Source organism: Solanum stenotomum, chromosome 9 (genome assembly GCF_019186545.1).
Source record: "Solanum stenotomum isolate F172 chromosome 9, ASM1918654v1, whole genome shotgun sequence".
Classification (NCBI taxonomy): domain Eukaryota; kingdom Viridiplantae; phylum Streptophyta; class Magnoliopsida; order Solanales; family Solanaceae; genus Solanum; species Solanum stenotomum.
In genome coordinates, this window is record NC_064290.1 from 17,185,026 (window position 1) to 17,211,491 (window position 26,466).

The window sequence follows — 26,466 nt, forward strand, 5'->3', positions numbered from 1 at the left end:
TTTCATTTGCCCAAGTCAGGACCGGAGAAAACTATTATCTTAGAGAGGTTATTAATTAATCGAGTATTAATTTAGTGAGGTTTTACTATATATATATACTAGTTTTTTGGCACGTGCGTTGCACGTGATTACCAATTCCAAAAATATATGTTATAGTAAATAGTATTGCTTATTTAAGCATAGATTTGAACAATAAGCTTAGCAAAAAATAATATTACAGATTCTTTTGTGAATGTTCAATGTAGATCGTTATATATATCTCACACAAACCTATGAAGATGGTCAGTGAAAAAATTTATTAGTTAAATGCAATAATGTATATATTTATTTCAAATTGATAAGGTCCAATCACGTAGTTAGTCTTATCTTACTAATATTACCTTATAGACAATATTTACTTTGTATTTTTCTTGTCATCTGACCAGATGTGTTTTGCATATGTATTGCATGTTAAATTGTTTAGATGTCATATGAACATGTGAAGAGAACAACTATATTTTATATTTTCACATTTGTTGTGAGGTTATTTAAAAAAAAAAAAAAACTCGAAACATTTTAAAATAATATATTTTGAAGTTAGAAGATCTTGTTAACTTGATAATACATTTGTGACATATATAATACTTTAATTTAAATACAAATACCTACCCAAATATAATATATATTTGCATTAATTAATGAAAATATTTTTCTCATAAAATTAACTGTTAAATAAATGATAAAAATTAAACTAATACAAACTTCAACTGGCGTTATTACAAGTCATATGGACTTTTCTTCGTCTAAAATAATGAAATATTAAGAAATAGTAAATAAGTAAAAATAAAAGGGCAATGTTTATATAGTAATAACTATTTTTAAAAAAAAAAACTTCCTGAGAGTCTAAATCACATAAGTAGCATTGCATTGCTTTGTCTTGAGCATCAAAAACAAATAGTGACAATTTTCTAAATTTTGGAAAAGATATTCAGAAGCATATATGTACATCACAAGAGAAATTGTTAACAAAAACTAATGAATTTAGACTACATCATATTAACTTCATATATTAGAACATTACATACTAATGTATATATTAAGCAAAAAAATAATTATTACATCATCAATATTATTTCGCCTCAAGTACTCGAGGATATGGAATATACCCTCTTAGGATAGAACGACTTACTTCATCAAAATAGTGGTACCTGATATTCCGCTAAACTTCAAACTCACTCAACGACAATAAATCACACAAAAATTTTAAAATGCATGCAAGAAGAAAAATAGTAGAAGATTAAAAAAATTGTGGTTGAAAAATGAGAGGAAACCCCTCTATTTATAGTCAACAAAGGATAGTATAAACAAATATTTTTTTGTGTCTTATCTGAAAAGTCATGACCTTTTCGAGAAGTCACAACCCTTTGAAAAAGTCACAACTCATCAAAAATCACAATCCTTCAAAAAAAGTCACAACTTATCGGAAAAGTCACAACTCATCGAAAAAGTCACAACTTAAGTTAGGAATATTATAGTAATTTATCATTCAAGTTAGGAGTTCATGCTTTTAAGGTTATATATATATATGAAAAAGTCCGAACTCCAAGCAATTGCTTTAGTGACCTTATGGTTGAGATGGCCCAACATATGACCATAAGTGTGATATGTATAACTTTGGAATCGAAAAAAAGTATCCAGAAAATCAGAATGATATTAATACAAAACGAAACAGACATCTCATTGGAATTAAGAAATACTTGATACATTTTGGTGTTCTGGTTGATTCCTTTTAACTACGTATTTGAACTTAAAATATATGGGTATCAAAGAACAACACATCATATCCATTCTATAGATTAGGGGATCACAACACACTGTTTGATAGAATTTATTAGTAAAAATAATGCATGCATTATATTGTATATTAAAGTGTGTATTACTAATATCATAAATTTCTGTGTATTATTAATATCATGAATTTCTAGGTATCAATAATACAAGGGGTTTTAATAGAGCAACTTTCACATATAGCAAACACAAAATTAATATTTGTATGCTATAGCAAACTTTGTATAATTGCGCTCCATAGCAAACATAAATATGTCTATTTCGCTATACATATACAAAAGAAAGCAGTTGTATAATCTGCTTTGGTATACATATACAAAAAGATCAATTGTATAAAGTGAGAAAGGCGAGTGAGATCTGGAAGAGTGGCGAGTGAGATCTGGGAGAGGGGAGAGAGGAGAACGAAAATATATGTATATATTCAATTTTCACGCATTTTATACATTTGCGTTTTTGTATAAAGTGAGAGAGGGAAGTGAGAAAGCGAGATCTGGGAGAGTAGCGAGTGAGATCTAGGAGAGGGGAGAGAGGGGAACGAAAATATATGTATATATACAATTTTCTCTCGCTTTATACAAACACAAACGCATTTTATACAATTTGCGATTTTTGTATAAAGTGAGAGAAGCGAGTGAGAGAGCGAGATCTGAGAGAGTGGCGAGCGAGATCTGGGATAGGGGAACGAAAATATATGTATATATACAATTTTCTCTCGCTTATACAAACACAAACGCACTTTATACACTTGCGTTTGTATAAAAAACGAGAGAGGCGAGAGAGAACGAGAGTGGCGAGCAAAATTCACCAGGAGAGAGGTTAAATAGCAATAGTTTGTTATGGGGTACAATTAAATCAAACTATATTTATAACATTTAATTTGAATTAATAGTTTGCTATTATATACAATTTTCCCTCAAAATCTTTTTTACATCTTTTCCACAATAATTGTGAAAGGTATTTTTGTAAGTAAATATTTTTATGCAATGAATGTTATTTTTACTACGTCAATGACCAAACAAACCATGCATAAGAAATAGTCTATGTATAACTAATTCCAATATTAATAATACAAACATTATTAATGCAAGCATTACTAATACACTCTATTTAGCATTATTCTTATACACTCTATCAAACAACCCCATCAACACAATTGGGTGGCTGTTAAGCTTGTGCATTTACAGTATAGCTGTTTGTCTATAACTTGAGCTACATTTACCTTTTCTTCCTACCAATAACCCAGGCTAGTCTACCCCAGGAAACAAAAACTATAACGCAGCCAGGCCTAGAAAGAGGCAACAGAAATCCCACTGTGTTTTACACAAAAGAAAGGAATATTGACAATCTTGTCATCAACCAAACTAGGAATTGTAGATGTATTCCATCTTCATTCATCATCATCTGCAGCAACATTTTCTCCATCTTCTCCATCACTTCCCTGCCTCTGCAATGGCTCATCCTCATCTGATTCTGACAGTGCTTGCCTTCGCCGACTTGCATTTGATGAAGGTGCAACCTTCAGCAATCCAAAAAAAAGAGAATCAGTAAACCAAAACATTCTATGCATGACTTGATCTTTCTTTGAACTCGGAAGAGTTGAATGTGATATAAACAGAAGAGCACCGTTCATATGGGAAGATGAAAAATTAAAAGGTTCCTCTATTTTTCAGGAAACCTAATGTGAGCCAAACATAATGTTTTGGTTGGTTGGAAAGAGAAGAGGTAGGCAAGTAAAAGAGGAGTCGCAAGGGTTAATTTTCTTGATTTTATTGACAGATCAGAATTTCCAAGTACTCAAGTTTAGATAGGAACGAGGAAGTAAATGCCCTTTACATCCCTTCCAGTTCTACCAAACCACTTAAAGGAAAAAGACATTTGCCCAATAAGATGACCAAGCATGCTCCAAATTACCCTCTCCATCCCTTGTACCAAACGTGTAACAGTGGAAGGAGAAAACATATATACACCAAGAGAAGAGAGAGAGATTACAGTGTCATCCTCGGCATCGGAATCTTCAAGCCCAGCTGCTGCAAGTAGATCCTGTGGATTATTCTCTGCTTGATCATCATGATCATTTGTTTGATCATAAGATTCTTCATAATTTCTGTTACGGTCAACATCATCCACTTCTTCCTGATCATCCATCTCAGCTTCTGCTTCCTCAGATTCGTAATGAGATTTCTTGTCCCTCTTTCTCCGCTTACCACCTTTCTTCCTCCTCCTCTCACCATGCCCGCCCTCGTCATCTTCATTCTGGGGCCTGTCTTTCCGCTTAGAGGCAGGAGTACTGCTTTTCCATTGTTCCTAGAGGCAAATTATATAAGTATTAAACTTAGTGCAACTGAACTTCCTATTCTTGAAGAACTGAAGAGAGATGAAGAGCAATGATATGTAAACCAACTAAAGTACAATTTTCACATTGCAGTTTAGAGATCAACAACTGTTTCCTAAAACAGATTATATTCTCTTATGCAACTTAATGGCATATATATACTCAATGAAGCACAACCTTCGACGGCTCTGTAAACCTTGACAAGTTTACACCTTCCACATAACTGCTATAGCTTCTATTTTAGTATTTTTTATCATACTTCAGACATTATGCCATCAACTAAACAAGAAAATAAACCTGTCAATCCTTAGTTAATAAAAATAGTGTAAATGCCATTTTTTAAATAATCTTAAACCAACTGACTTCTTTTATTCAAAAGTACTCAGGTGAAAAATTCTCTAAAAAAAAAATTTATATCCCAAATTGAAAAGTTCAAGGACTAGAACCTGAAATGGTATCCATGTGGAGAAAGTGAGGCTACTAATGTGAAGATAGTGTAAATTTTTCTTCTTTTGGAGCTCAGAAATTTATTACAATAACTTCTCCGAGTATAAAGATGATGTGACCTCGCAACAATTGTTATAGCAGTGACTATGAGAAAATATACCTTAATACGCTCTAAATGCTGCTCTTGCTGCATCACTTGCTTGAGTTCATCCTCTTGTTTTCGTCTCTCTAGCTGTTTCCACAAGGCATGTGAGTAAAAAAGCATGCAGCAAAAGCTATAATCATAAGATGCAGTGCTATAAAGAACTAACTTGATATTTTCTCTGTTCCTCCGCTTTTCTACGATTTTCTTCAGCCAATGTGACCTGACGAGCAAGTTCTATTCTCTGCTTATTCTGTTGATCTTCCCGCTCAGCTGCCTCACAATGAACTTTTGCAGCCTCAAGCAAGTGCTTGCAGTATCCAACATGAGTTTCGATTTTTTTCTCATCAAATCCATGAACATGAAGATTTGAAGCTGCAGACAATAGACTGAATAAGCGAACTGCATTCTTCAGCTCTGCAACTGTTGCCCTCACCTACACCGTCAAAAAAAAAAAGATACAAACATAAGAACTGGAGATGCCCCTTTTTCTTTGTTTGTGATCTAATTATAGAATGTATGGTAAAATATAGCACTCAAACTCTCAAACTACCTGTAAAGTAAGTACGCAAATACTCCATCTGTTGTTTGCCTGGTTTTTTACTTGGCACAGACAAGAGTTCAAGAAAGTAGTAAAAAATTGTTGAATCTTGTGGTCTTATACTAAAGGTAGGTAAAATGTACCTAAATGTCCTTTACTCTTGTGGTCTTAAACAAGCCACACGGAAAGTTGCAATTAAAGAGTTGTCAAAAAGGGAAAGAGGCATTTTTTGAAACAGACTAAAAAGGAAAGTCAAACAAACAAATTGAAAGGGAGGTAGTAATACATTTAGCCAAAGTATCAATATATGCGAACCTAGGTGGTGCTAAGCCAATCTTGGCATAGATCAACTATATTTCCTAAGATCAACCAGTTGGACATAATAGACCGTGCAGCAATCACATTACTCCAACCAGGCACAGGTAACCTGAGTTGAAAAGGTCCCCCTTCTTGGTTCTCCAACTAAAACTTAAACAGCTTTGGGTTTAGTTAAGATTCAGCTGTCACAAATATTATTCTGACTCTTCTTCCTCGTATTCAGCTAGGCTCTATTCTTCTTTCAGATCTGGGTATGTAGTATGTACATATCTTTTTAGTAACTGCTTCATTGAACCTAGTAGTGCTACTCCCCCTGCATCTCTCTCTTTCAGCTCCACAGACTACAACAACAACATACCCAGTGTAATCCCACAAGTGGGGTCTTGGGAGGGTAGGCTGTACATAGACCTTAACCCTACTTTGTGGGGTGTGGGGTAGAGCGGTTGTATAGGGTGTGGGGTTGAGCGGTTGTTTCCGGTAGACCTTGGCTTTAAAGAAGTGTAATCACAACACTAGATTGTAAGGAATAAAGATGGCAAAGATCAGGATGAAAAAAGCAACACATAGTAGTAAAAATTAAGCCTAATGTATACACGAATACAAACTAGTACAGCTAAATAATGAAAAGATGAGAAGAGAGGACTACCGCCCCCCCCCCCNCCCCCCCCCCCCCCCCCCCCCAAAGTACAACACCACTCACCTACTCTAATCCTCAACCTCCATACCTTCCTATCTTGGGTCATCTCCTCAGTAAGCTGAAGATGAGTCATGTCTTGTCTAATTATCCCCACCCCCCGCATTCTTCTTCGGCCTACCTCTACCTCTCCTCAAGCCTATTATAGACAACCTCTTACACCTCCTTACTGGTGCACCTCCTATTCACATGCCCAAACCAGCTCAGCCTTGCTTCCCTCATCCTGTCCACCACAAGGCTTCAGCTTCAAAGACTATGCTGGTTCAATATAGATATGTGGCACAAATTTGTCATTAAAGGCCTATTGAATAGGTATCATATGCACACATGATGGACTTGCATCTTATCTAGAAAATCATGAATTCATCACAGCGTATCACACATATTAAGAACATGAACAAGGAAGAACAGTTAAAAGGAACTAAATCATTATCAGAAAATCATGAAATCATCACAACATATGATATATATTTTAAAATGTCCACGAGGAAGAGCAGTTAACGGGACTAAAATAAAGAAACCCATTCATTTTAGTTTGACAAAGGGGAGGATGAAAGAGGAAGGAGAGGAAGAAAGGAGAAGATCATTGCAGTGAACCTCATCAACAGTCCGCTTGGTCTTTTGTAACGTTGAGGCGGAAAATTTCTGTAGTGCTACACCAGTGTCAAATCTCAACGTATAATTTGAAGGTGCTAAGTGGATGGCTCTTAATAAAGTCTTTTTACAATCCTGCCACTGTTCAGCTTCATAATGTGTTCTTGCTAAATAAAGAAGCACCTGACTGTCGGTATTATAATAAAATTTCCGCAGGCAATTTTGATACTGCAAGAACAAGGCATCAACATATTCAGTGCTGTGGAAATATCAACCCTGAGAAATAGCTAAAAATTGAAGAGATCACAAGAACATACCATTTTCACAGCCAATGCAAAGCTGCCTTGAGCAAAGTGAACATGTGCAAGATTAATCCACACATCAGGCATCTGGACGAAAACATTTCCACTGGCAGCTTCTTGAACCTACAAGATTAAGGTCCAGCAGATACTTCATAAACTTGGGACTTTTGCCTCAACCATGTAGAAGTAGAAAAAGTTAACAGACCTGTGTGAAAAGATCCTTTGAAATATCAAATTGACCTTTTTCTGCCAAAACAACACCAGCACCGTTTGCAGCATAGAGATTTGCATTATGCTGGAAGAGAACCTGATGGAATGAACAGTATTTTACACATCAGACAACTGAAAATGTTCAACCAAGAGTCTTATCAAAATGCAAACAGAAAAATCCCAAAAAGGAAGTTTGAAGCTTAAACAAAATGAAGTCCATTTCAAAAGACTGTATGGCATACAAAACAAACTTATGACACGTTAAATAACTTCTTTTGACGTATACAATTATCTCACTAAGAACACCTAGACACATACGCTAAAAAAAGAAATCCAATATACACATAAATTTAAGTTACTCCATTATCCTACGTAGCACATTTACAGTAATTTTTGATGGTCTCCTGTAAAGATACACAAAACTCCATAACCTTATCTCCAAAAATTCAAAAAATTAATAAAATAAGCAAATAACTGACGAAGTCAATTCACACACTTGATGCACTTTTAAAGACTACATTGGACAAGCAACTTGTGAGAAATCAACGGACAGAAAACTATTGTTGAGATGTGTTACTTAACTGTCTTACACCAAGACCTATTTATATACATACTTTACACCGTCCTATATACCTATTTTCAAATGTGGGACACTAAGCATACTATTTTATAGACGAATTATCTAACTACCCCTCTCAAGCCGGTGCATATATGCCATTTGTACCAAGCTGTTGCAAATGTAACTAATACAAGTAAAGGTGGGCATGGTATTCTAGATACCGAATACCATATTAAAACCGAAATGTTTGATACCGCAGTTTTGGTATTATGGTACTTGGTATCCATTTTTAAAAAGTTTGGAATTAGGTACAATATTTATATAAAAATGCTGAAATACCGAATACCCTGTCGAATGTATAGTTACATATAAAGTTCATATATATTAGTATAATTCTAACAAATATATAAAATAGTATAGTATAAAACTAATTATTTAGATGTTAGAACTTTGACTACTCTGTGTCGATTGAATGTCCTTTTTGGGTAATTGATTAACGAAAGGAATTGCTTGTACTTTCTTATGAATATTCTACATGTGTAAGGTGTTTATGATATAATTGAGAAGTTTCTTGAAAAGCTTAAGTCATAATTACTAAATTAAATGGTATCTTAATTGTCCTATGTCCTCCTATAAATTACTTTCTACGAGCAATCCATACTAAAAAGAGAAATAGGCCTGAGTTAAAACACCTCAACGATCTAGTGTTCATCAAATATAGTAGAACATTGGTGCGGCATTACAATGCTCGCAATACCATTGATCCAATTTTGTTGGATAATATTGATGATGAAAATTAAGGGTTAACAAGTCCCAATTCAAGTAGAGCCCCTTGTTGATGAGCCCTCTGATGATGAAGAAGATGAGGACCAAGTAGAACCCTAGTTGATGGCACTTCAAGAGTTTGAGGATCTTGTTGAAGAATACGATTTTGCTCCATTTGTGATTTGGTTATGCATTTGCTTTATATGTTGAGACTTATGAGGATTATTGACTATCTATTTCTAGAATCTATTATTTACTTTTTAATCTAAGAATTGAAAGATTTGTTTAATATGTTACCTCTATTAAATTCTTGATTATTTATCTATGCATATTTAATATATTTTATATTTATACTAAATAGCGTTTTATTTGGAAAAAGTGTGTTCTTCGCTTCACGCTTCTTGCTTCTGTGAAGTGAGCCCTCGTCTCTTTTTTCTGCTTCTCGCTTCCCAAAACACGGGTAACAATAGATTACTCAAAAGTTGGTATAGGCAATACCTAAGAGATATAAGATGATCAAAAGATGTAAAGTAAGGTCGAGCTCAAACAATCTAACATCAGCTAACATAAGATACCGACGAAGGCCAGATGAGTTGCAACAAAGCCCTTTCTAAACTAAAAAATAACCAAGTAAGACACTCTTGAGAGCACGAGGACGAGAAGGAGTTGCTCAAATGGTAAGCACCCCTCGCTTCCAACCCGAAGGTTGTGAGTTTGAGTCACCAAGGGAGCAAAATGGGTGGGAGCTCCTAGGGAGGGGTTAAAAAAAAAAAAGAGCATTGGGAAGTCATAAACTGCTAAACTAGGATAAGTATTCTATGGCATTATTACTACAAAAGTATGAATAGAAACACCAAATTGATTTTATATTTCAGCAAAAACTCTTGAGTATAGAAAACTTCAGAATGATTTTCCATTAATAAAACCCCAATACATCTGGAATATTCATCCATCATACCAACAAACTAATGAAATCCTAAAGTTGATCCGACTCTACTAGGACCCCAAATATCATAATGAACTCCTAAAGTTGGATTTCCCTTTCCCGTGTTTTTGGAGCCAAATGCATGACACTCGAAAGAAATTTGGATTAAAGAGAATCTAAACAAATTTTAGTCAATGTTATCAAAGGTACGCTCAAGCCCCGAAGCGAAGCTCAAAACGTGTTGAGCGTTTCGCCTTGCTTAATGTGTGCTTCAGTGTCGTCATCAAAGGTACACTTAAGCCCTGAAGCGAAGCTCAAAACGTGTTGAGCGTTTCGCCTCGCTTAATGTGTGCTTCAGTGTCGTCATCAAGGTTCAGAGACATACTTTTCCTTGCCAATGAACCTCTTCTGAGGAGACGACACTAAACAATTAATATTTCACTTTATGGTAATTATTTTTCAATTCTTTTGTTCGTATATTTGTCATTCATGCTTATAAATTATTAAGCTTGGACGAAATATATATATTTGTATTTCTCTCCATTTGCACCTATTTTCATTAAAGCGCATGTTTTATTTGCACTTAAAGCCCCACAAGAACTTGGAGCTTTTTTGCGCTTTTTGCTTTTGATAACACTGATTTTAGCAAATAACCACAAATTTTAAAGCTGACCAGAGGAGAGAATACTATCAGATCTGCCTGAAAAACTTGCCAAAATTACTAAGTTGCTGTTTGACTAAAGCAGGCTGAAAGAATTTTTAAACAAGTTGGACAAGGTATAGAAGCTTCAACTGATTCCCCCAGTGTAGGGGAAATTCAGAAAAGTCACCGGAAAAGTATGACCAAAATCTACAGAACAATAGATGAGAGATGACTCGGAAATCTTAGACGACCCAAGGAAAAAAGATCAGTTTTGGAAGATGGTCTAGAAAGGTCTCATGCGCCTGGAGCGCGTGTCGGACACGTCGCTGGAGACGGAGGCTCCACCAGCACATGATGATGAATCTGGCGGATTGTTTATCTGGGGTTTTCTCGCTGGAGTTTCCTCAACTAGTGGACCCATTGGAGAAAGAGTGGCGTGATCTGCCTGAAAAATCACCAAAAAGAAGGCACGGTGATTGTCCCATACTTGCTGGTTACTGCACAGCAAGAATTCCTTACCAAGACTCTGATACCATGTGAGAAATAAAGGCATGGGAAAAATATTATTGAGATACATTACTTAACTGTCTTACACTAAGCCTTTAATATATACATACATTACACAACACTAAACACGTATTTTCCAATGTGGGACACTAATCATAGAATTATATAAAGTAACCATCTAATTCACAACCAAAAAAAGAATTGGGAAAGGTCACCATGCCTCATGGACAAACAAATTTGAGAAGTCATGGGACATCCAAAGATCTCAAATAGAGAAACTTGAAAATAAAAGCTGGATAATTTGGTAATCATTTCAATGCAATATTAGTCTCATTTTGAGCCTATTGTCCATCTTCCTCTAAGGTATTACAACCTTACTTTAAGCCTTCGTCAAAACATATCAGTTAGTACGTGGCTTCAACAGATAGCAACTTACAAAGAATTGGAAAGCACACAAATTATATGGTAAACTGTCATATATGAGTGAGGTTGGTAGAGGACCTCTACCACCAAACTGTAGGTGGAAGTTGCAGTCATGTGGGAGGGTAAGTGGGAATAGTGTTGATCCTCTTGGGTGGGGTTGTTGACGGATGGGTGGAACCTGAGATTTGAACTAGTTACTGGGAGAAGAACAATACCTTTGTATAAAGTTCCTTAGCCTTCTCCAGATGAGTTGCTTCCAATTTCGGAGCTCTTTTCTCATTCCGAATTGCCGCGAAGTAATTCCAATTTCCCTTTAAAATACAGGAAAATTTAATAATAAGCTGATGTCCCAGGTTCTACTATAAGGTTAAATAGTAAGGATAAAAGTTGTAGTGATAAGTCAATAATTTATAGAAATCAAGGAACAAGCAAAACAATACGGTGACAAGAAAAAACGTGTCCAAGATGGGTATTATGCAAAGCACAAACTAATAACAAAAATCATGAGATGAGAAATTTAATCAGCTTCAAACAAACATATGCACCAGACAAAGAGTAGCATAAGAATCATTTCCATCAGTTGCATCCTTAGCAGCCCGAAAAGTTTCTTTTGCCTTCACCCAGTCATCATTCTTAAGTTCCAAATCTCCAAGCATTAGCAGTGCATCTGGATACTTCTCATTCACCTTTAGCGCATCACTAATCTGTAAACAGACAACAACTACGCCTTAGTCCCAAAAGAGTTGGGGTCGCATCAACAATTCATGGTCAATGAAAATCTTTCGTAGAAGGGGGGTTTCGGGTAATTGAGAGTTAATAGAAGACAGTTTGCAAATAACGATACAAGGAGAGAACAACAACCAACTCATTGCTTAGCTGCACATTATTCCGGGCTTTTGCAATGGACGCCAGCCTCAGATAAGCATCTGCATACTCTGGATACTGAAATATAGGAAAAGAGGTTACATACGGGATTGCCAAAGATGACATAAAGCCAAAGTGCAAAGAGATGCAACAGTTATATAAAATCTCCATAAGATTCATGTTATTCTGACTGGCTTTCAAACTGTAAACAGAGGAAATCTTTTAATTGATTTTCGGACAGCAAAATCACCCTTCAGCCTTCAGTGGTGTTATTTACAGTTAATGAGGCACCATCAACAGAGTTATACAAGGCCATCTGTATTGGGCATGAATAGAGTCCCGACTCTTTGGTTTAATTAAGTTCTAGAAAGTTAAAAGGCCCTGATTGATTCAAGTCATATATTAGCCCACTATGACTCTACTATATTTTATCAATAATCTATTACTGAAAAATCTATTGTTTCAGATAATTCTATATAGTAAGATAACAGATCTATCCATGGCTATAAAGATCAGCATCTCTATATTATATAACTCATATCCAAATGTGGAGAACTGACAATTAAAGAGTGCAATCAACAGAATGTTTTCACCCCCTCCCTAAAGTTGTTTTCTGATGATGTCTCTGGGAGAAGCAAGCCACCACTCTCCTTTCTTCAACCACTCCATAGGGATTAAGACGAGGGATTGTCTTTCTCTTTATACTATTCTCTACCTTTGTTCCTGATTACATTGGGCAGGTAGTGGCAAAGGAAGCAGCTGAGGTAAAGAAACTTACCCCTTCCATTTAGATAGGGAGATTCTCTGGCTTATTATTATTGACTTCATGCAACCACCCTATATCTACCATCTTTTTTACAGGATTTCAGAAACAATCAGACAACAATATAACCAAAAGCATGTGACTATCATACCATTTTTATTTGGAGAGAGGTTCTCATTAAGCTTGCAAGATATAAACATCAATTAACTTTCTAAATAAATTAGTAATAGTTTTATACAAGAATTGTTAAATGATTCACTTTTTATAACGAAGATTATCAAATTTTAAAAAGGTAACTTTTTCATTTCCATCAAAATTGAAAGCAATGTTTGAATTCACCTTTTTTGGCTCAGCAAACAAAAATGATGAATCTATGAATGTATTCATATTCTTTAATTTTGGATCTTCCATTTTACATCTCTTTGATAAATAACTCAATAGTCTTTTGTTTAACAATTTTATACAGCAATGGAAGATTAGAAGGGGCAGCGCGTAGCACAAAATACCCCACATTAATATAGGGTCCGGGGAAGGGCCGCACCAAGGGGTGTGATGTAGGTAATCTATATTGATGCAAGCATCAATTGTTGATTCCACGGCTCGGACTTGTAACCAATAGAACGTACCGAGATAGCTTTCCACTGCCCCAAGGCACCAATTGTAATACTACAAATAATTCACAAATTTAAGGAATTCAAATTAATGCTTCCTTTGTTCCAAAAGAATCTGGGATTCCATTTACAAGCTTCATTGCATCAAATTTTCAATGTGAATCCAAACACTGCTTTCTTTTGATAAATAAGATTTATTTAGAAACTAGGTAAATTTACTATAAATCACATTTTTATAGCTTGAAAGAATCTAAAAATTGCTGGAAGAAGTGTAATTTGAATTGAGAACTAAATTAATATGTTGCCCTCGACATTTAGGTAACAATTGATCAAAGTATAACGACTTTACCGGAATTTCACAGCAAAAGAAGAATAAAAATCTTAAAAAACAAAGAGTTCTTGTTGACCCTAAGCAGTTATTAACCTTTATTCTTGAATGGCAAGTGGCAACGTATAATTAAGTAAGCATTCAAATCAACATATCCTAATACTATCTTAGTCTTACATTATTTTGACCTTGATGTGACAGCTCATGCTTTTTTAATACTTAAATCGTTAGATTGAGGTTTTCTTTCTGTCTTTTACCTGCGCAGCTCATACTGTTACAATTTTTCCCCTTTTGTAAATACCCAGACCTTCCAATAACAATCTAGGAATGCATATGGAAAACATTGAAGGGCACTACTTCTTAGAAGTCCAACCATCTTAATCATATAACAACCAAGAACAAAAAAAAATCATCAATATTAGATGTCACCAATAAGTCAGTTCATAATCAATGTGATAGTGCCAATTGGACATGTGTTCATACCTTGAATAAGATAAGCCGGTAAAAGATGCTGGCAGTTTCTGTGTCATGCAACTGCTCCAGTAATCTTGCCATGTTAAAGAGTGTCGAAACTTTGTTCCAAGGAAGTTCCACAGTACTTCCTTGTTCCTCAAGTCTATGAAATAGCTGTAAGTCCTTGTATTGTCGAACAGATGCACTGGCATCAATTGGATATTGTGCACTTTTTAACAGATCAGATTGTGCTTCACCATTGGGATATAAAAGCCCTCCAGAAGTTGGATCCTCAGACCGTGCTTTAGCATCAAGGAACCTAATCCATATGCCATCACCTAAAGCTTCCTTGAAGCTTTGTGTAGCAAGCTGGAAATCAGTAATCAGAAAAGGTTAGTGATATGCGTTATAGAATGCAATGATAAATCTAAGGGCATCTCCAACCCTACCCTCTATTTTACTCTCCAAATATAGAGTTCTCTATTTTTTAAGAGAACCAACTCCAATCCAATTCTCTATTTTACTCTTTAAAAAAAATGTTCTTCTCTCTCCTCAATATTATATTATTATTTCTATTTCATTCTTATGTTCTTATTTCATAATATAAATCATTTCTTCTTTTTGCAAATAATCACCCTATAATCTATATAATCTTCATGTAATATAAAATTTTATTCTTTTCAAATTGTTCATTTAAGATAAAATTATATTTTATTCTAAATTTCTAAATAACTTAAATTGCAACAAATATTATATACAATACATATTAACGAACAATTCAAATAAAAGTGAAATCATTGACGAAATGCAATTACATAATACATATTGCATCATTCATAAAATTTATTCTAAATTTTACATAAATACTCAACTTTCAAGACTATTACATCGCTTTCATAAACGCTCTATTAATGCATTACGAAGTTCAAATGAGCAATTTTTTGTCCTTATTTTTTTTACGTGTAGCTAAAAATTGTTTAAATTAACAATATCATCTTGTATCCAATTATTTCATGCATGTAGTAGTTTACTTCTCCTATTCCATTTTGAACTATTGCATCAAGTAATTTCACGCTCATTAAAAAGTGTAGTTTAATAATTTATCACTATAACATAAAATAGACTGTTTGAATTATCATGTAAATTTTGTGCATTCTTCTTAGTGAACAATAATTATAATTTTAAATTACATATTTAAAGTGAAAAATATTTTTAAAATATTTATTAAAATTGTTAATTCGGGATGGAAGTAGTATACTTATCAATAATATGTTTTTTTTATGACAAGGGAAACCCTCAGCCGCTACCCTTTGGGTGCGCACAGGTGCAATAGCTCGCAAACCACATAGGAGAGGTAACCCGCACTAGGCAAGCCCGGTGCGACGAGCTTGACCCAGAAGGCAAACCTCTTGCTTTCGCTGGCAAGGGGTTTCGAACTTGAGACCTCCAACATGGAAGCCCCAAGCCCAAACCACTGGGTCACCCTATCAATAATATGTTTTTAGATGATATATTACTTAATAATAATTACAAATATTAAAGACTTAATTAATAGTCTTATATAATATAGATAATATTAAAATAATTTTAAATTACATATTTAAAGTGACAATTTTTTAAAAAAATAAAATGGAAAAATTGTTAATTCAGAATGGAAGTAGTATACTTATCAATAATATGTTTTTAGATGTTATATTACTTAAAATAATTATAAATAATAAAGACTTAAATAATGATATAATAGAAATAATATTAAATTAATCAAAAAGTGAAATAGATAGGTGAATAGTACATCTCTATAAATGGAGGACAAAGAGTAATATGGAGGTGGGTTGGAGAGGGCATTCTCTATTTTACCCTCCAAAGATAGAAAATGGAGGATAAATAGAGATGGGTTGGAGATGGTCTAAACATGCAAGCAACTCGAAGTCACTAACAAAAAGGAACTTTACAAACCTCAAATTCTTCCCTTTCAAAATGGAGGACGCCAATATTGTTGAGTAACTCTATTGGTACTTCTTCATTTGATTTCTTAAGCAAATTACGCGCCTGCAAAATTAGTTAGGTCTTACCTTAAGTGTACAATAATCTTCTTTTAGAGGTTAAAGTATAATGAACAGTGTTGTGCAAATTTCACATCAACCTCAGAAATTCATGGCCATCAAGAGCAATTTACAACACTGATGCTAGACAAAGCAGAATTCTGGATGCCCAATGTTGCCGCTACCTACATGTAAGCATGCCATATATGCATCTCATCTATGTGAAACTCTAATACCTTGAGTCAGACGAACAAGTACTTTCAACAACCGACTTTTTCATAAACAAGTTAACCAACAACTAACTACTACAGGGAAGAGTTAAAACATCTGTAACCTGAAAAAAAGACTTATTTATTGAACAGATGGAAGTGAATAGTAGACTTGCAATCCAAAAAAAGAAAGAAATTTAAGAAGAAACAAAGAAACAAGAAGGATGAATGAAATTTGAGCAACTTCCAAATTTTGGAAGACGGAAAATTAGGGATCAAATTTACCGATCAGAAAAAATTAGGGAGAAAATAATTTTTAACTCTTCCTTTCAACTAAAGATAGATTGATATTGAAGTCAAAGCAAAATAAGATGGATCCTCAAAGTATTGAAGATCAGAAAGACTGCCTAATTTGAGAATGTTTCCGTCGAGAACACCGATTTTCTTTAATTTTTTTCATCAGTAGAATAAGAAACTTCTTATGCTCAACTGAGTTCTACATGCTATCCTCATCACTCCTTCAATAATACAGAAGTACATTCTGCTACTGGGAGCATAAGCAAGTGAATTGAACAAATATACAGAGATAAATGGAAATATACAAGGCCCTTACTGTTTTAAAGGCCTCTAAAGCAGCAGCAGGATCATTTGAAATTAACAGCTCTCCTATATCCAAAAAGGCCTGCAATGAAGCATGAAAAAATATAATTAAAGCAGGTACTCAGGAAGAGAATAGTATCTCACTTAAGATGTCATGCCATCCTTAGTACAAAATCTTTTGGCGAAGAAAATGATTTTATTAATAGTGGAGAAGTCCCCATAATACAAGTAGTACACCAAAAAGTAGAGACACCTAGATCACCATTGTAGTCTAATTTTTAAATGGATGAAAGCATTACACCCCGTGATACAAGATGGAACAATAGCATTTAACCATCTTTTTTTGCATTGTAAGTGGACTGAGGAGCTATGGAGAATGTTCATTTGCCTGAAGGGAATTAGGTGGCTGAAACAAGGAAGCATCAAAGGAGTTCTAAGTAGCTGGAATAGGGATGGCAATGCTTCAAAGAAGGAGGAGATATGGAAGATTGTCCAAGCATGCATTTGGTGGACAATTTGGAAAGAGAGGAACAATAGGAGCTTTGAGAATGTGAATGAATTGCTTAGCTCTTTTCTATTTTTGGTGTAAACAAGATATTTTAGCTAGAACAAAAGACATCTTTGATGTACTAGATTGTCTATAGGCATCAGTTTGATAAAGCTCAAACCTTCTGTAAGATGTAATACTTTTTTGAAGGGGGGCTACACTTTTGGTTGTAGTATACATGTGGATATTAATAGACCAAAGTTACCACCCTCAAAAAAAAATGGAAACAATTATAAGCTTTCAGATATAAAGAGATATTACACAATCCCGATAAATGAGTCAAACAGACCCACTAGACTACCTTCTTCTGGCCTTTTGAAAAATATTTTCTTCCACTAGCACCAACAAAATACACAAGTCAAATTAACCTCTTAACTCTACATCCAATCAAATGCTATCATGTAAAACAAAACAGATGGATCAACTTTCATACAAATTGAGATATTAGAGAAAAAGAAAACTTCCTAGACATTGGTAAATTGAATCAAACCGACCCAAAATAGAGGAGTTACTATATATGAAAAACTTGAACACTATAAACACTCCTATATGAATGTACCATTGCAAGAGTTAATATATATGAAAAGAGGGGATGACAAGCTCCAAGAAAAGAAGACATGGAAAAGAATATTTTTTAGTGTTTCAAGGAGCAGGGAAGACATTCCAAATTCACCTTACTAGCATTTCTTTCGAAAAATATGGCAAAGTAAAAATTGTCTCAATAATGATGGGGTGAATGTTCAGTCTTTTGAGAAATTAGGTTATCTGATATGGCAATTAGGATAAATGGAAATTAATAAATTCACCAAATCTGGTACATAAACAGAAAATTAGAATATTATTAAGACGCAAAAGAGATAATTTTCCAGTTTTTAATACGGTTACATGTACAAAGCCATTAGTCATGGTGTTACTCACAGCACCATTGCATAAGGATTATATAGCTATTCAGATGTTGTAAACCAACAATTTCTTATAAAAAAAACAATGAGTTTGTTGAGTTCATTTTATAAACAAAAACAGCAGGACAATGGTATTACACTTTAAATCACATTCTAATAGATTTAAAACTCCCACCCCTCTAGTACTCAAGAGACTAGGAGGATTGCATCAGCATCACATGCCCTTTTTTCAGAAACTATAGGAGGATCGCATCAGCATCACATGCCCTTTATTCAGAAACTATCTTTATTTGTTCATTTTTCCTTTTTCCCCCTATTTTCTTTAGTTCCCTGTTCCTACAAAGGGCTTTCAAAAGATATTATATAAAATAACTGAAAAACAAACAAATCTTCTTTCTTAAACAACCTATCAGCATTTGATAGATTATCCAACACCGAGCAATCTTAGTTATTAGTGGAGGTTTGGTTCGTTAGCTGGTACTTGTTTAGTCATTCAGAGAGTGACTGGCATTTTTTTAGATGCATTATACACATAAAAATACCTGGGGATCACGAGGATCAATTTTTGTGGCTTTCTTCAAATATTCCTGAACCTTCTCTGCCTGGCCAAGCTGCACATAAATGTGTGCAAGAGCCTGCAAAAAAAGAAAAAGATAAACTATTCAAATAACAAAAGCAAAATGTTGACAATAGTCAGAACTTAAAGCAATGACCAGAATAGTTGTCAAGTTTCTTAATAATAATAAAATGTTGACAATAGTCAGTCCCAACAAAGTACTGTATCAAGTATCAACTCACTTTCACTGCCTCGCAACTTTCAGGATGAACCTCCAAGACTTTCTCAAAATTCGCCAACGAACTCCGAAGATCTCCCAACTTCAGCTGTACTTGTCCCAATCCTAACTTAGACAAGCAAAGAAAATGGTGAAACAGATAAAAAAGAATGATCTAGTTGGCAAGTTTTTTTCCCAATTGACAGCCTAAAGCTTTTGTTGCACGTTGTTTGGCCATGAAAATTGTGAGTATTTGAAAAAAGTTGTTTTTGTTTTCAATGTGGAAAATTATACTTGAAAATAAGTTGTGTTTGGCCATGAAAACAAATTTGAGTTGTTTTTGAATTTTTGTGAGTAAACTGGAACGAAACAGTTTTTTGGTGTTTTTCAAATATTTAGTGACAGACAGCAGGAAGAAAATCACTTACCGTAATAGGGTAATACAAATTCATGTGGCTTACTGCTTTCTTTCACAGACGCCATGTAGTACATTCCAGCTTTCTCATAGTCACCCTTTAGTCATGGGAAACAAAATAAATATCATCAGAATAAAGCTTCAGGGGGAATCATAATCAAGAATCACTCAATTACTGCTGCGAAAAGTATTAAAGAGTTGTGCATCTTCAGACCTTGCTGTGGTAGGAGCGTGCCAAATTGTAGTACGAATGAGACTTAGTTGGCCCATGAGTAGTTACAGCAAGTGCAGTCTCAGTCAATTGCTCCACAAGGAAATGCTGGCCAGTGAAGAAAAAATGATTGGCCAGATAATTTAGAGCCATTGCACAGTAAGGATATATCTCAAAGGCTCTTTGCATCTTTTCCATTCCTCTCCTAATACCAGAAGCTGTACATACAGTGCTGACATTAAGTTAGACAAAAATACTGCTATAGACTCTACTTTCACATAACTAAAATCAGGATACTAGCACAACTATAATTCCTGAGAAATCTCAAGTAGAGCTTTCTAAACAAGATAAGTAAATATCACAACGACACTTTCCAGATACACGGGTCAGAATTAATTTTCTCTGAAGAAGCAAACTAAATCGTATGGGTCACTTTTTTTCTCCTAGAAGGTTGTGCAGCAATCTGGCTTTTAAGTGTATCGCCTGCCTAGAAGGTGCAGAATTAACTTCAATCACATATACAGACTCGACATATCAATCTAAGGAAAAAGCGCACCTTCATTGTTTTGCAGATCCAGAATTGCTAGTGCCACCAGAGCATCCACATTTTCTGGATCCAACTATACATTCCGAAGTAGTTACAAGAAAGTCATATCAGTTGAAAATAAAAATAAGGGGGGTATGGTGACGAAGCATCCTACGTTCCCTCAAGGAACGGGGAAGGGCTGCACCTCAAAGGGGTGTTCATCAGTTAAGCATGACAAAAAGAATTATAATAAACTTATCAACGCAAAATTCTACACTTGCCTGCAAGACACGACAAAATGCCTGTTTTGCCTTATCCAATTGGCCCAATTTGTATCTACAGAGACCTATTCCGAGCCTTACCGCAGCAGGACAGTCAGGATACACTTGCAAGGCCCTCTACCAAATACATGTGAGCCAAAAATAAAAAGGCAACATAGAGTCAATACCATTTCTTCTAACAATATCTAGAGAGATATTTAACATTATACATGCTAGATTAGTTATGATGTTTCCCAACTGGATTTTTTTTTCATTTGGCATGAAGAAGGGGAAGCGACGCCCATTCTCCTATCCAAAGCCAACAAATTAGCCTATAAGTAATGGATCGACGATGAACCTTATATAGCTCCAGTGAATCAGAATATCGTCCACGGCTAAACTGAACACAGGCCTGCAAAAGATTGGGGTTGCTATGAGAGTCGATACAAGATTATGACACTTGGAATTAGCATATCCTTCCAAGGATTTTGCAGCGGAGCACAAAGAGCAAAAAGATCTTCAAACAATTTCTTTTATAAGAAAAAATTACATCATACAAAAGGTGCAGTTGTTCAGTTAACTATCCATAACATGTTACCATAGTCATCCACATCACTGTTCTTGTGCAGCAGAGCACATGATATCATCCAAAAGCTGTAGTTCTTCAATTAATTATCCTTAATATGTCACCATGGTCATCAACATCACAGTGCTTGAGCAGTAGATTAATTTCACTTCCACCCATATTGAAGGGTTTAAGCAGAACAACCAGCAACATGTTATAAGCTAGGTAGTTCTTAACTTCATAACGTGTAAAAAAATTGACATATTTAATGTCTTTGAAAAGAAAACAAGCATGGAATAGGCTTACCTGACCCAGGAGAGCAGGAACATTATCACGATCTCCATCAAGTACAATCTTGAAAGCAGCAAATGCCTGCTCTACATCGCCCTTGGCAAGTAAAAGCTGACCTGTAAAGCATGTGAATGCTCATCCAGTTGGTAAATAATTACACGGATACTATTACACCTTTTTTTTCCAGCTTATACAACCTTATATTCTACGGAAGTGTTGGAAAAGTAGGGTTTATTACAACCTTGATGAAAAACTCACTCCCTCAAACACAGGTCAGAAACTCAACAAATATGCTTGGCAGAGCCTACAAGCTCCTAAGAAGTTCAGGCAACCCTCTTACCAAAGTGAATAGCAGGGGGGGAACTCGATGTTTATTTTTTTTTCTTCATCAAAAAAGTTAATGAAGCAATTTTACATGATAACCAATATGTTTTTAGTAAATATCAAGCAACCCTCCTTATTAAAAGAAGTAATTTTAGGCAACTCTTTTTCCAATGTGAATAGAGGGGGGAAATCAGAAGTTTGAAAACCCTGGTTAAATAACATCCATGCAGCCCCTGGAGCGTCTGTAGACTTGACCAAACAATTACAACAACAACAACAGCATACCCAATGTAATCCTACAAGTGGAGTCTGGGGAGCATGGTGTGTATGCAGCCTTACCCCTACCTTGGTAAGGTAGAGAGGCTGTTTACTTAACCAAAACAATTAAGTAGGATAATCACATCTCTGTGAAATCTTATATATGTTAGAGCCTTATCAAAAGAAATGCCCTATCTGTTACAAGTGTTCAATTAAATGTAAATTGCTCCACTTCAGAAAAATGATTTTAAATCTCAACTGCAAAAAGGCATCGATTTACTTGTTTCAAGCAGTAATATCCACATTAATGAAATGAAATAATGGTCACCTTTCCCAACCCACGTAGAGGGCTCGTGCATGTCAATTCTGGATGCTTTATTATAATATTGAGTTGCCATTATAAAGTGCTCTTCCTTTTCTCTTTGTTTTGTCTCAATCTTCCCAAGATAACTGTAATATGCACCTAATGCATTTAGAATGGCAATCCTCTCATACCTCACATCTGCATAATATTCATCAATCTCTGCACCATAACAGTGTGCAATAGGAATTAGTCTTTTTCAAGAAAGAAAGACAGAAACTACACGTTCTCCGACTTTTCAGTGAGACTTGATAAATAACCATTCAATGCACTGAAATGTATCAGAGTCAATCAACTAGTATAAACACAAATAAGTACCTGGGCTAGACATCAATTAGTATAAACACAAATAAGTACCTGGGCTAGACCCTTCTTCCAAGATTTGCCGAAACTGATCGACTTTGCCTTGTTTGAAATATTCCCTCTGAGAAAAAACCAGCATACATTTGTAAGGGGATGAAAAGAGAACTTTTACAACAACAACAACATACCCTGTGAAATCTCACAAAGTGGGTTCAGGGGAAGGCCTTACCTCTACTTCTTGAAGGTAGAGAGGTTGTTTCTAAAAGACTCTCGGCTCAGATGGAAAGGGAAAATAGGAGTGAAGATAAACATAATAACAAATAGAAAAGCAGTGTGAAGTATGAAATGTAACATCAACAACAAGGTACGATTACCTAAACATAATAAACATTAGATGAGAATATCTAATAGAGAACTTTTAGAAAAACAACAACCAAATGTTGTAAAACGTGAGACTTATCATGCTTGTTATCTTTATTAAATTTGTAAAAACTGTTCTATTATCATCAACCAGAACTAAATCATGGGCTCAATAGTTAACCAAACACAAAAAAAAACCATAGGACATGGCTCCTAGATGTATAATCAAATAAAAAACCCTGTCAATGCCCATACATTCACATTAAAACAGATGTTAAGACATATATCAATAGCAAAATTCAACAACACAAAAAGGTCAAATGAAACTCCAGTAACAAACTAAGCAACATAAATCTCATCTGTATATATGAAGTGAAACTTACAGCAATTATAAGCCAGAGATCAAGAGGAGCTTGTTCGGCCTTAAGAATGTCGAGAATGTCAGAAGCATCCCTAGGGAGTTGGTCCAATGCTACCCTAACTTCCTCTTCCGAGTTTTGTACTGGAATGTATACAGACGCCATTGGATTCAAATTCAACCAGTAACAAAACAAAACCCTAAGTTTCTTTGTGGAGAAGAAGGAGAAGAGCTTTCAATTTGGACAAGTTCAAAACTTCAAATTTTGTAAAGAACTGAGCGAAACTCTGTGTGTGTTCTATTTTATTAAAACAGGGGCTTTCTAATTAATCAGTATCTGTTTGTAATTAATGATACACAAGACCTGGTTTTGTGTTTTTTTCCTCTTTTCTTCTTAGTTCTTAGGGGTCGTTTGGTGTAATAGATAAGGGAAGTTAATTCTGGGATAAATTTTAAGTAGCCTTTATTTTCTTGTTTGGTTGGAAAGCTTGGGATAACATAACTTATCCCAGGATTATGAATTAGTACCGGGATAAGTTATCCCTCATATTAGGTGGTATAGTAATTTCGAGATAACTTATCCCGGAATAAAATAGGTAAATGATAAATATATCCCTTTAAATCCTTTTTATACATCATTTTTCACATTTATTTATATTTACATTATTTTTAATATCATGTATAATAATATTTACTACTTATTTTTATGATAATCATTAATATTTTTTTATTAAAAAATTACACTATATAAATATAATTTTTATTTGATTTCTTATGTTTATTTTATTTTGATTTCTCATAAATTTTCTTCTCTTTAACAAACTAAAGAGGAAAGTTCTATTTTTAAGCTAAATTAAAAAAAGTAATATTTTTAAATACACACGGTACTTATCATGGGAATACATAAACAAAAATATTTATGTTAAATAAAATAAAAGTTTTATTTTAAAAAATAAATAACTAAAGCTCGCAAAGAAAATTTAAAAAATTAAATAAAGTGAAGGGTAATTTTGTAAACAAACAACTTGTTCTTAAAATTTATCAATATATATTATTTTGAATACAACGAACCAAATACTCAATAAGAAATAATTCAGCACAATTTATCTCATCATAACTAATCCCAACATAACTTATCTCATCATAACTTACTGCACAATTTTTCTCTTTTTGTCAAATCTATTTATCTGATAAATTTACTATATATTATAAATTATAAATAGAAAAAGAAAAAAAAAATCGCTAAATGTTCATAAATTAAAATAATTTTCAAATTGATAGACTTTTATGCTTTAAAAAAAATTAAGTCAAATCAGAACAAAATTATTTTTAAAAAAAAGAGTAAAGAAATATCCTAATTTATTTAAACCATAATGTATTCATTTAATGTATCTATCTATATATCAACACAAATAATTTTCCTTAAATGCTGATGTATCAAAATAATTTTCATTTCAAATTGATAGACTTTCAAGCTTTTAAAAATTAAATTAAATCAGGATAAAGTTATTTATAAAAAAAAAAAGTAAAAAATACCTTTCAATTTATTTTGAACAATAATGTATTCATCTATCTATCTTTTTGCTAAATATTAATCGAACAAAATATTCTTAAAATATTTATCAACCTTTATGTCTTTAAAAATTTAATTCAGGATGAAATTGTAAAAAAAGTGCATATATAAAAAAGTATAATTTACATAAATCACATAGTCTTGAGAGCTAATTGCATTATTTCCCCACTCTTTAATTACAAAAATCCCTTAAAATTTATGGATTTCGAGTACATCACTAGACTTCCGGATACATCATTGGACTTCCGAATATATCACTGGACATCGGGATACATTGGTGAGGGATGTATTAGAGAGGGGATGAGACATCTGGATACATAGGGGAGGGATGTATCGGAGAAGGGAGGGATGTATCCAAGAAGGTGATAGAGATCTATCAGCGAGCGGAGAGTGATGTATCCGAAAGAGGATTTTTGAAATTTTTTTAAATGGTAGAGAATTTTAGAAACTATGGTAAAATAAGATGTGTATTTAGGTAATTTTTTCAATATATATCCTAATTTATTTTGGATAGTAATTTATTTAATTTGTATAGAAAATAAATAATACCAAAGAAATTTCATGAGGTAAAGAAGTATGCTAAAGCACATTTGTATCCTAATCCAAAAAACATAAGTATATGAAAAAGAAAAGTCAAAGTAGTATTCTAACTTATTTCGGACTATGGCTCTTTAATTTGTAATTAATAAAATAAAAAATAAGTCATATTTACAAAATTTACTCTATATTATATTTTTATTGTAGAAAGAAGATAATTAAAGTCGACAAATAAGATAACAAAGTTCTTGACAAGTATTCTAATTCTTTTTTGTTCATTGCAAATTATAAAAGAGTGAAAAAAGGATTAAGGAGCTTCTTCCTGCTCTATTTTTTGTCCTAAATATTCTATTATATTTGTGGTGTTTAGATTTTTACCTTTTTGAGGTATTGTATGATTTTTTAAGAGAATTAAGGACATTGACAGTTCTAAGATTTATATATATTATTCTATTATCCTTATTTAGAAGTGAGAGTTGGAAAGGACCAACACTGCATTAATACTCTTGTACAACATGCATACAATTTTGTGCATTAACTTTTGACTGCATTAATTAGTTATACAACGTGCAAAAAGAATTGTACATTAATAGAATGACTAACACCAAGGACTAACATTGCAATTATTATTATTACTCATCACTCCTTATTAGAATTATTATTAATACTCATTTGGCTTCTTATTAGAGTTCACACTTTAAAGCACAAACACGACACTACCATGTTGTATACAAAGCATTTCAAATTGTACTATAAAGTTAATTGTGCTTCATTAACTGTACACGTGCCTTTCTACATATACA

The 26,466-nt window shown here is 33.9% G+C and overlaps 1 protein-coding gene across 1 annotated transcript; it reads right to left on the bottom strand.

Moving 5' to 3' along the window:
• Positions 1-2,835: 2,835 nt before the first annotated feature.
• LOC125875870 (protein CTR9 homolog) lies at positions 2,836-23,854 on the bottom strand. Its single transcript, XM_049556915.1, has 24 exons — positions 23,579-23,854; positions 22,890-22,956; positions 22,500-22,694; positions 21,605-21,705; positions 21,092-21,145; positions 20,755-20,871; positions 20,504-20,567; positions 19,951-20,165; positions 19,750-19,834; positions 19,347-19,447; positions 19,091-19,183; positions 17,113-17,181; positions 16,205-16,297; positions 14,279-14,617; positions 12,091-12,171; positions 11,775-11,933; positions 11,445-11,540; positions 7,403-7,504; positions 7,213-7,320; positions 6,899-7,123; positions 4,918-5,184; positions 4,767-4,838; positions 3,817-4,131; positions 2,836-3,343 (listed from the first exon to the last, which is right to left on the bottom strand). The coding sequence occupies exons 1-24, from the start codon at positions 23,717-23,719 to the stop codon at positions 3,215-3,217; spliced, it is 3,288 nt and encodes a 1,095-aa protein (XP_049412872.1). The 5' UTR covers positions 23,720-23,854; the 3' UTR covers positions 2,836-3,214.
• Positions 23,855-26,466: the final 2,612 nt, after the last annotated feature.

Coding starts and splice junctions, on each gene's coding strand:
- LOC125875870 (XM_049556915.1), bottom strand. CDS start 23,719: ATGGCGTCTGTATACATTCCAGTACAAAACTCGGAAGAGGAAGTTAGG. Junction 4,839..4,917: donor AGGAACAGAGAAAATATCAA/GTTAGTTCTTTA, acceptor TTGTGGAAACAG/CTAGAGAGACGAAAACAAGA. Junction 4,132..4,766: donor AGCATTTAGAGCGTATTAAG/GTATATTTTCTC, acceptor ATTTGCCTCTAG/GAACAATGGAAAAGCAGTAC.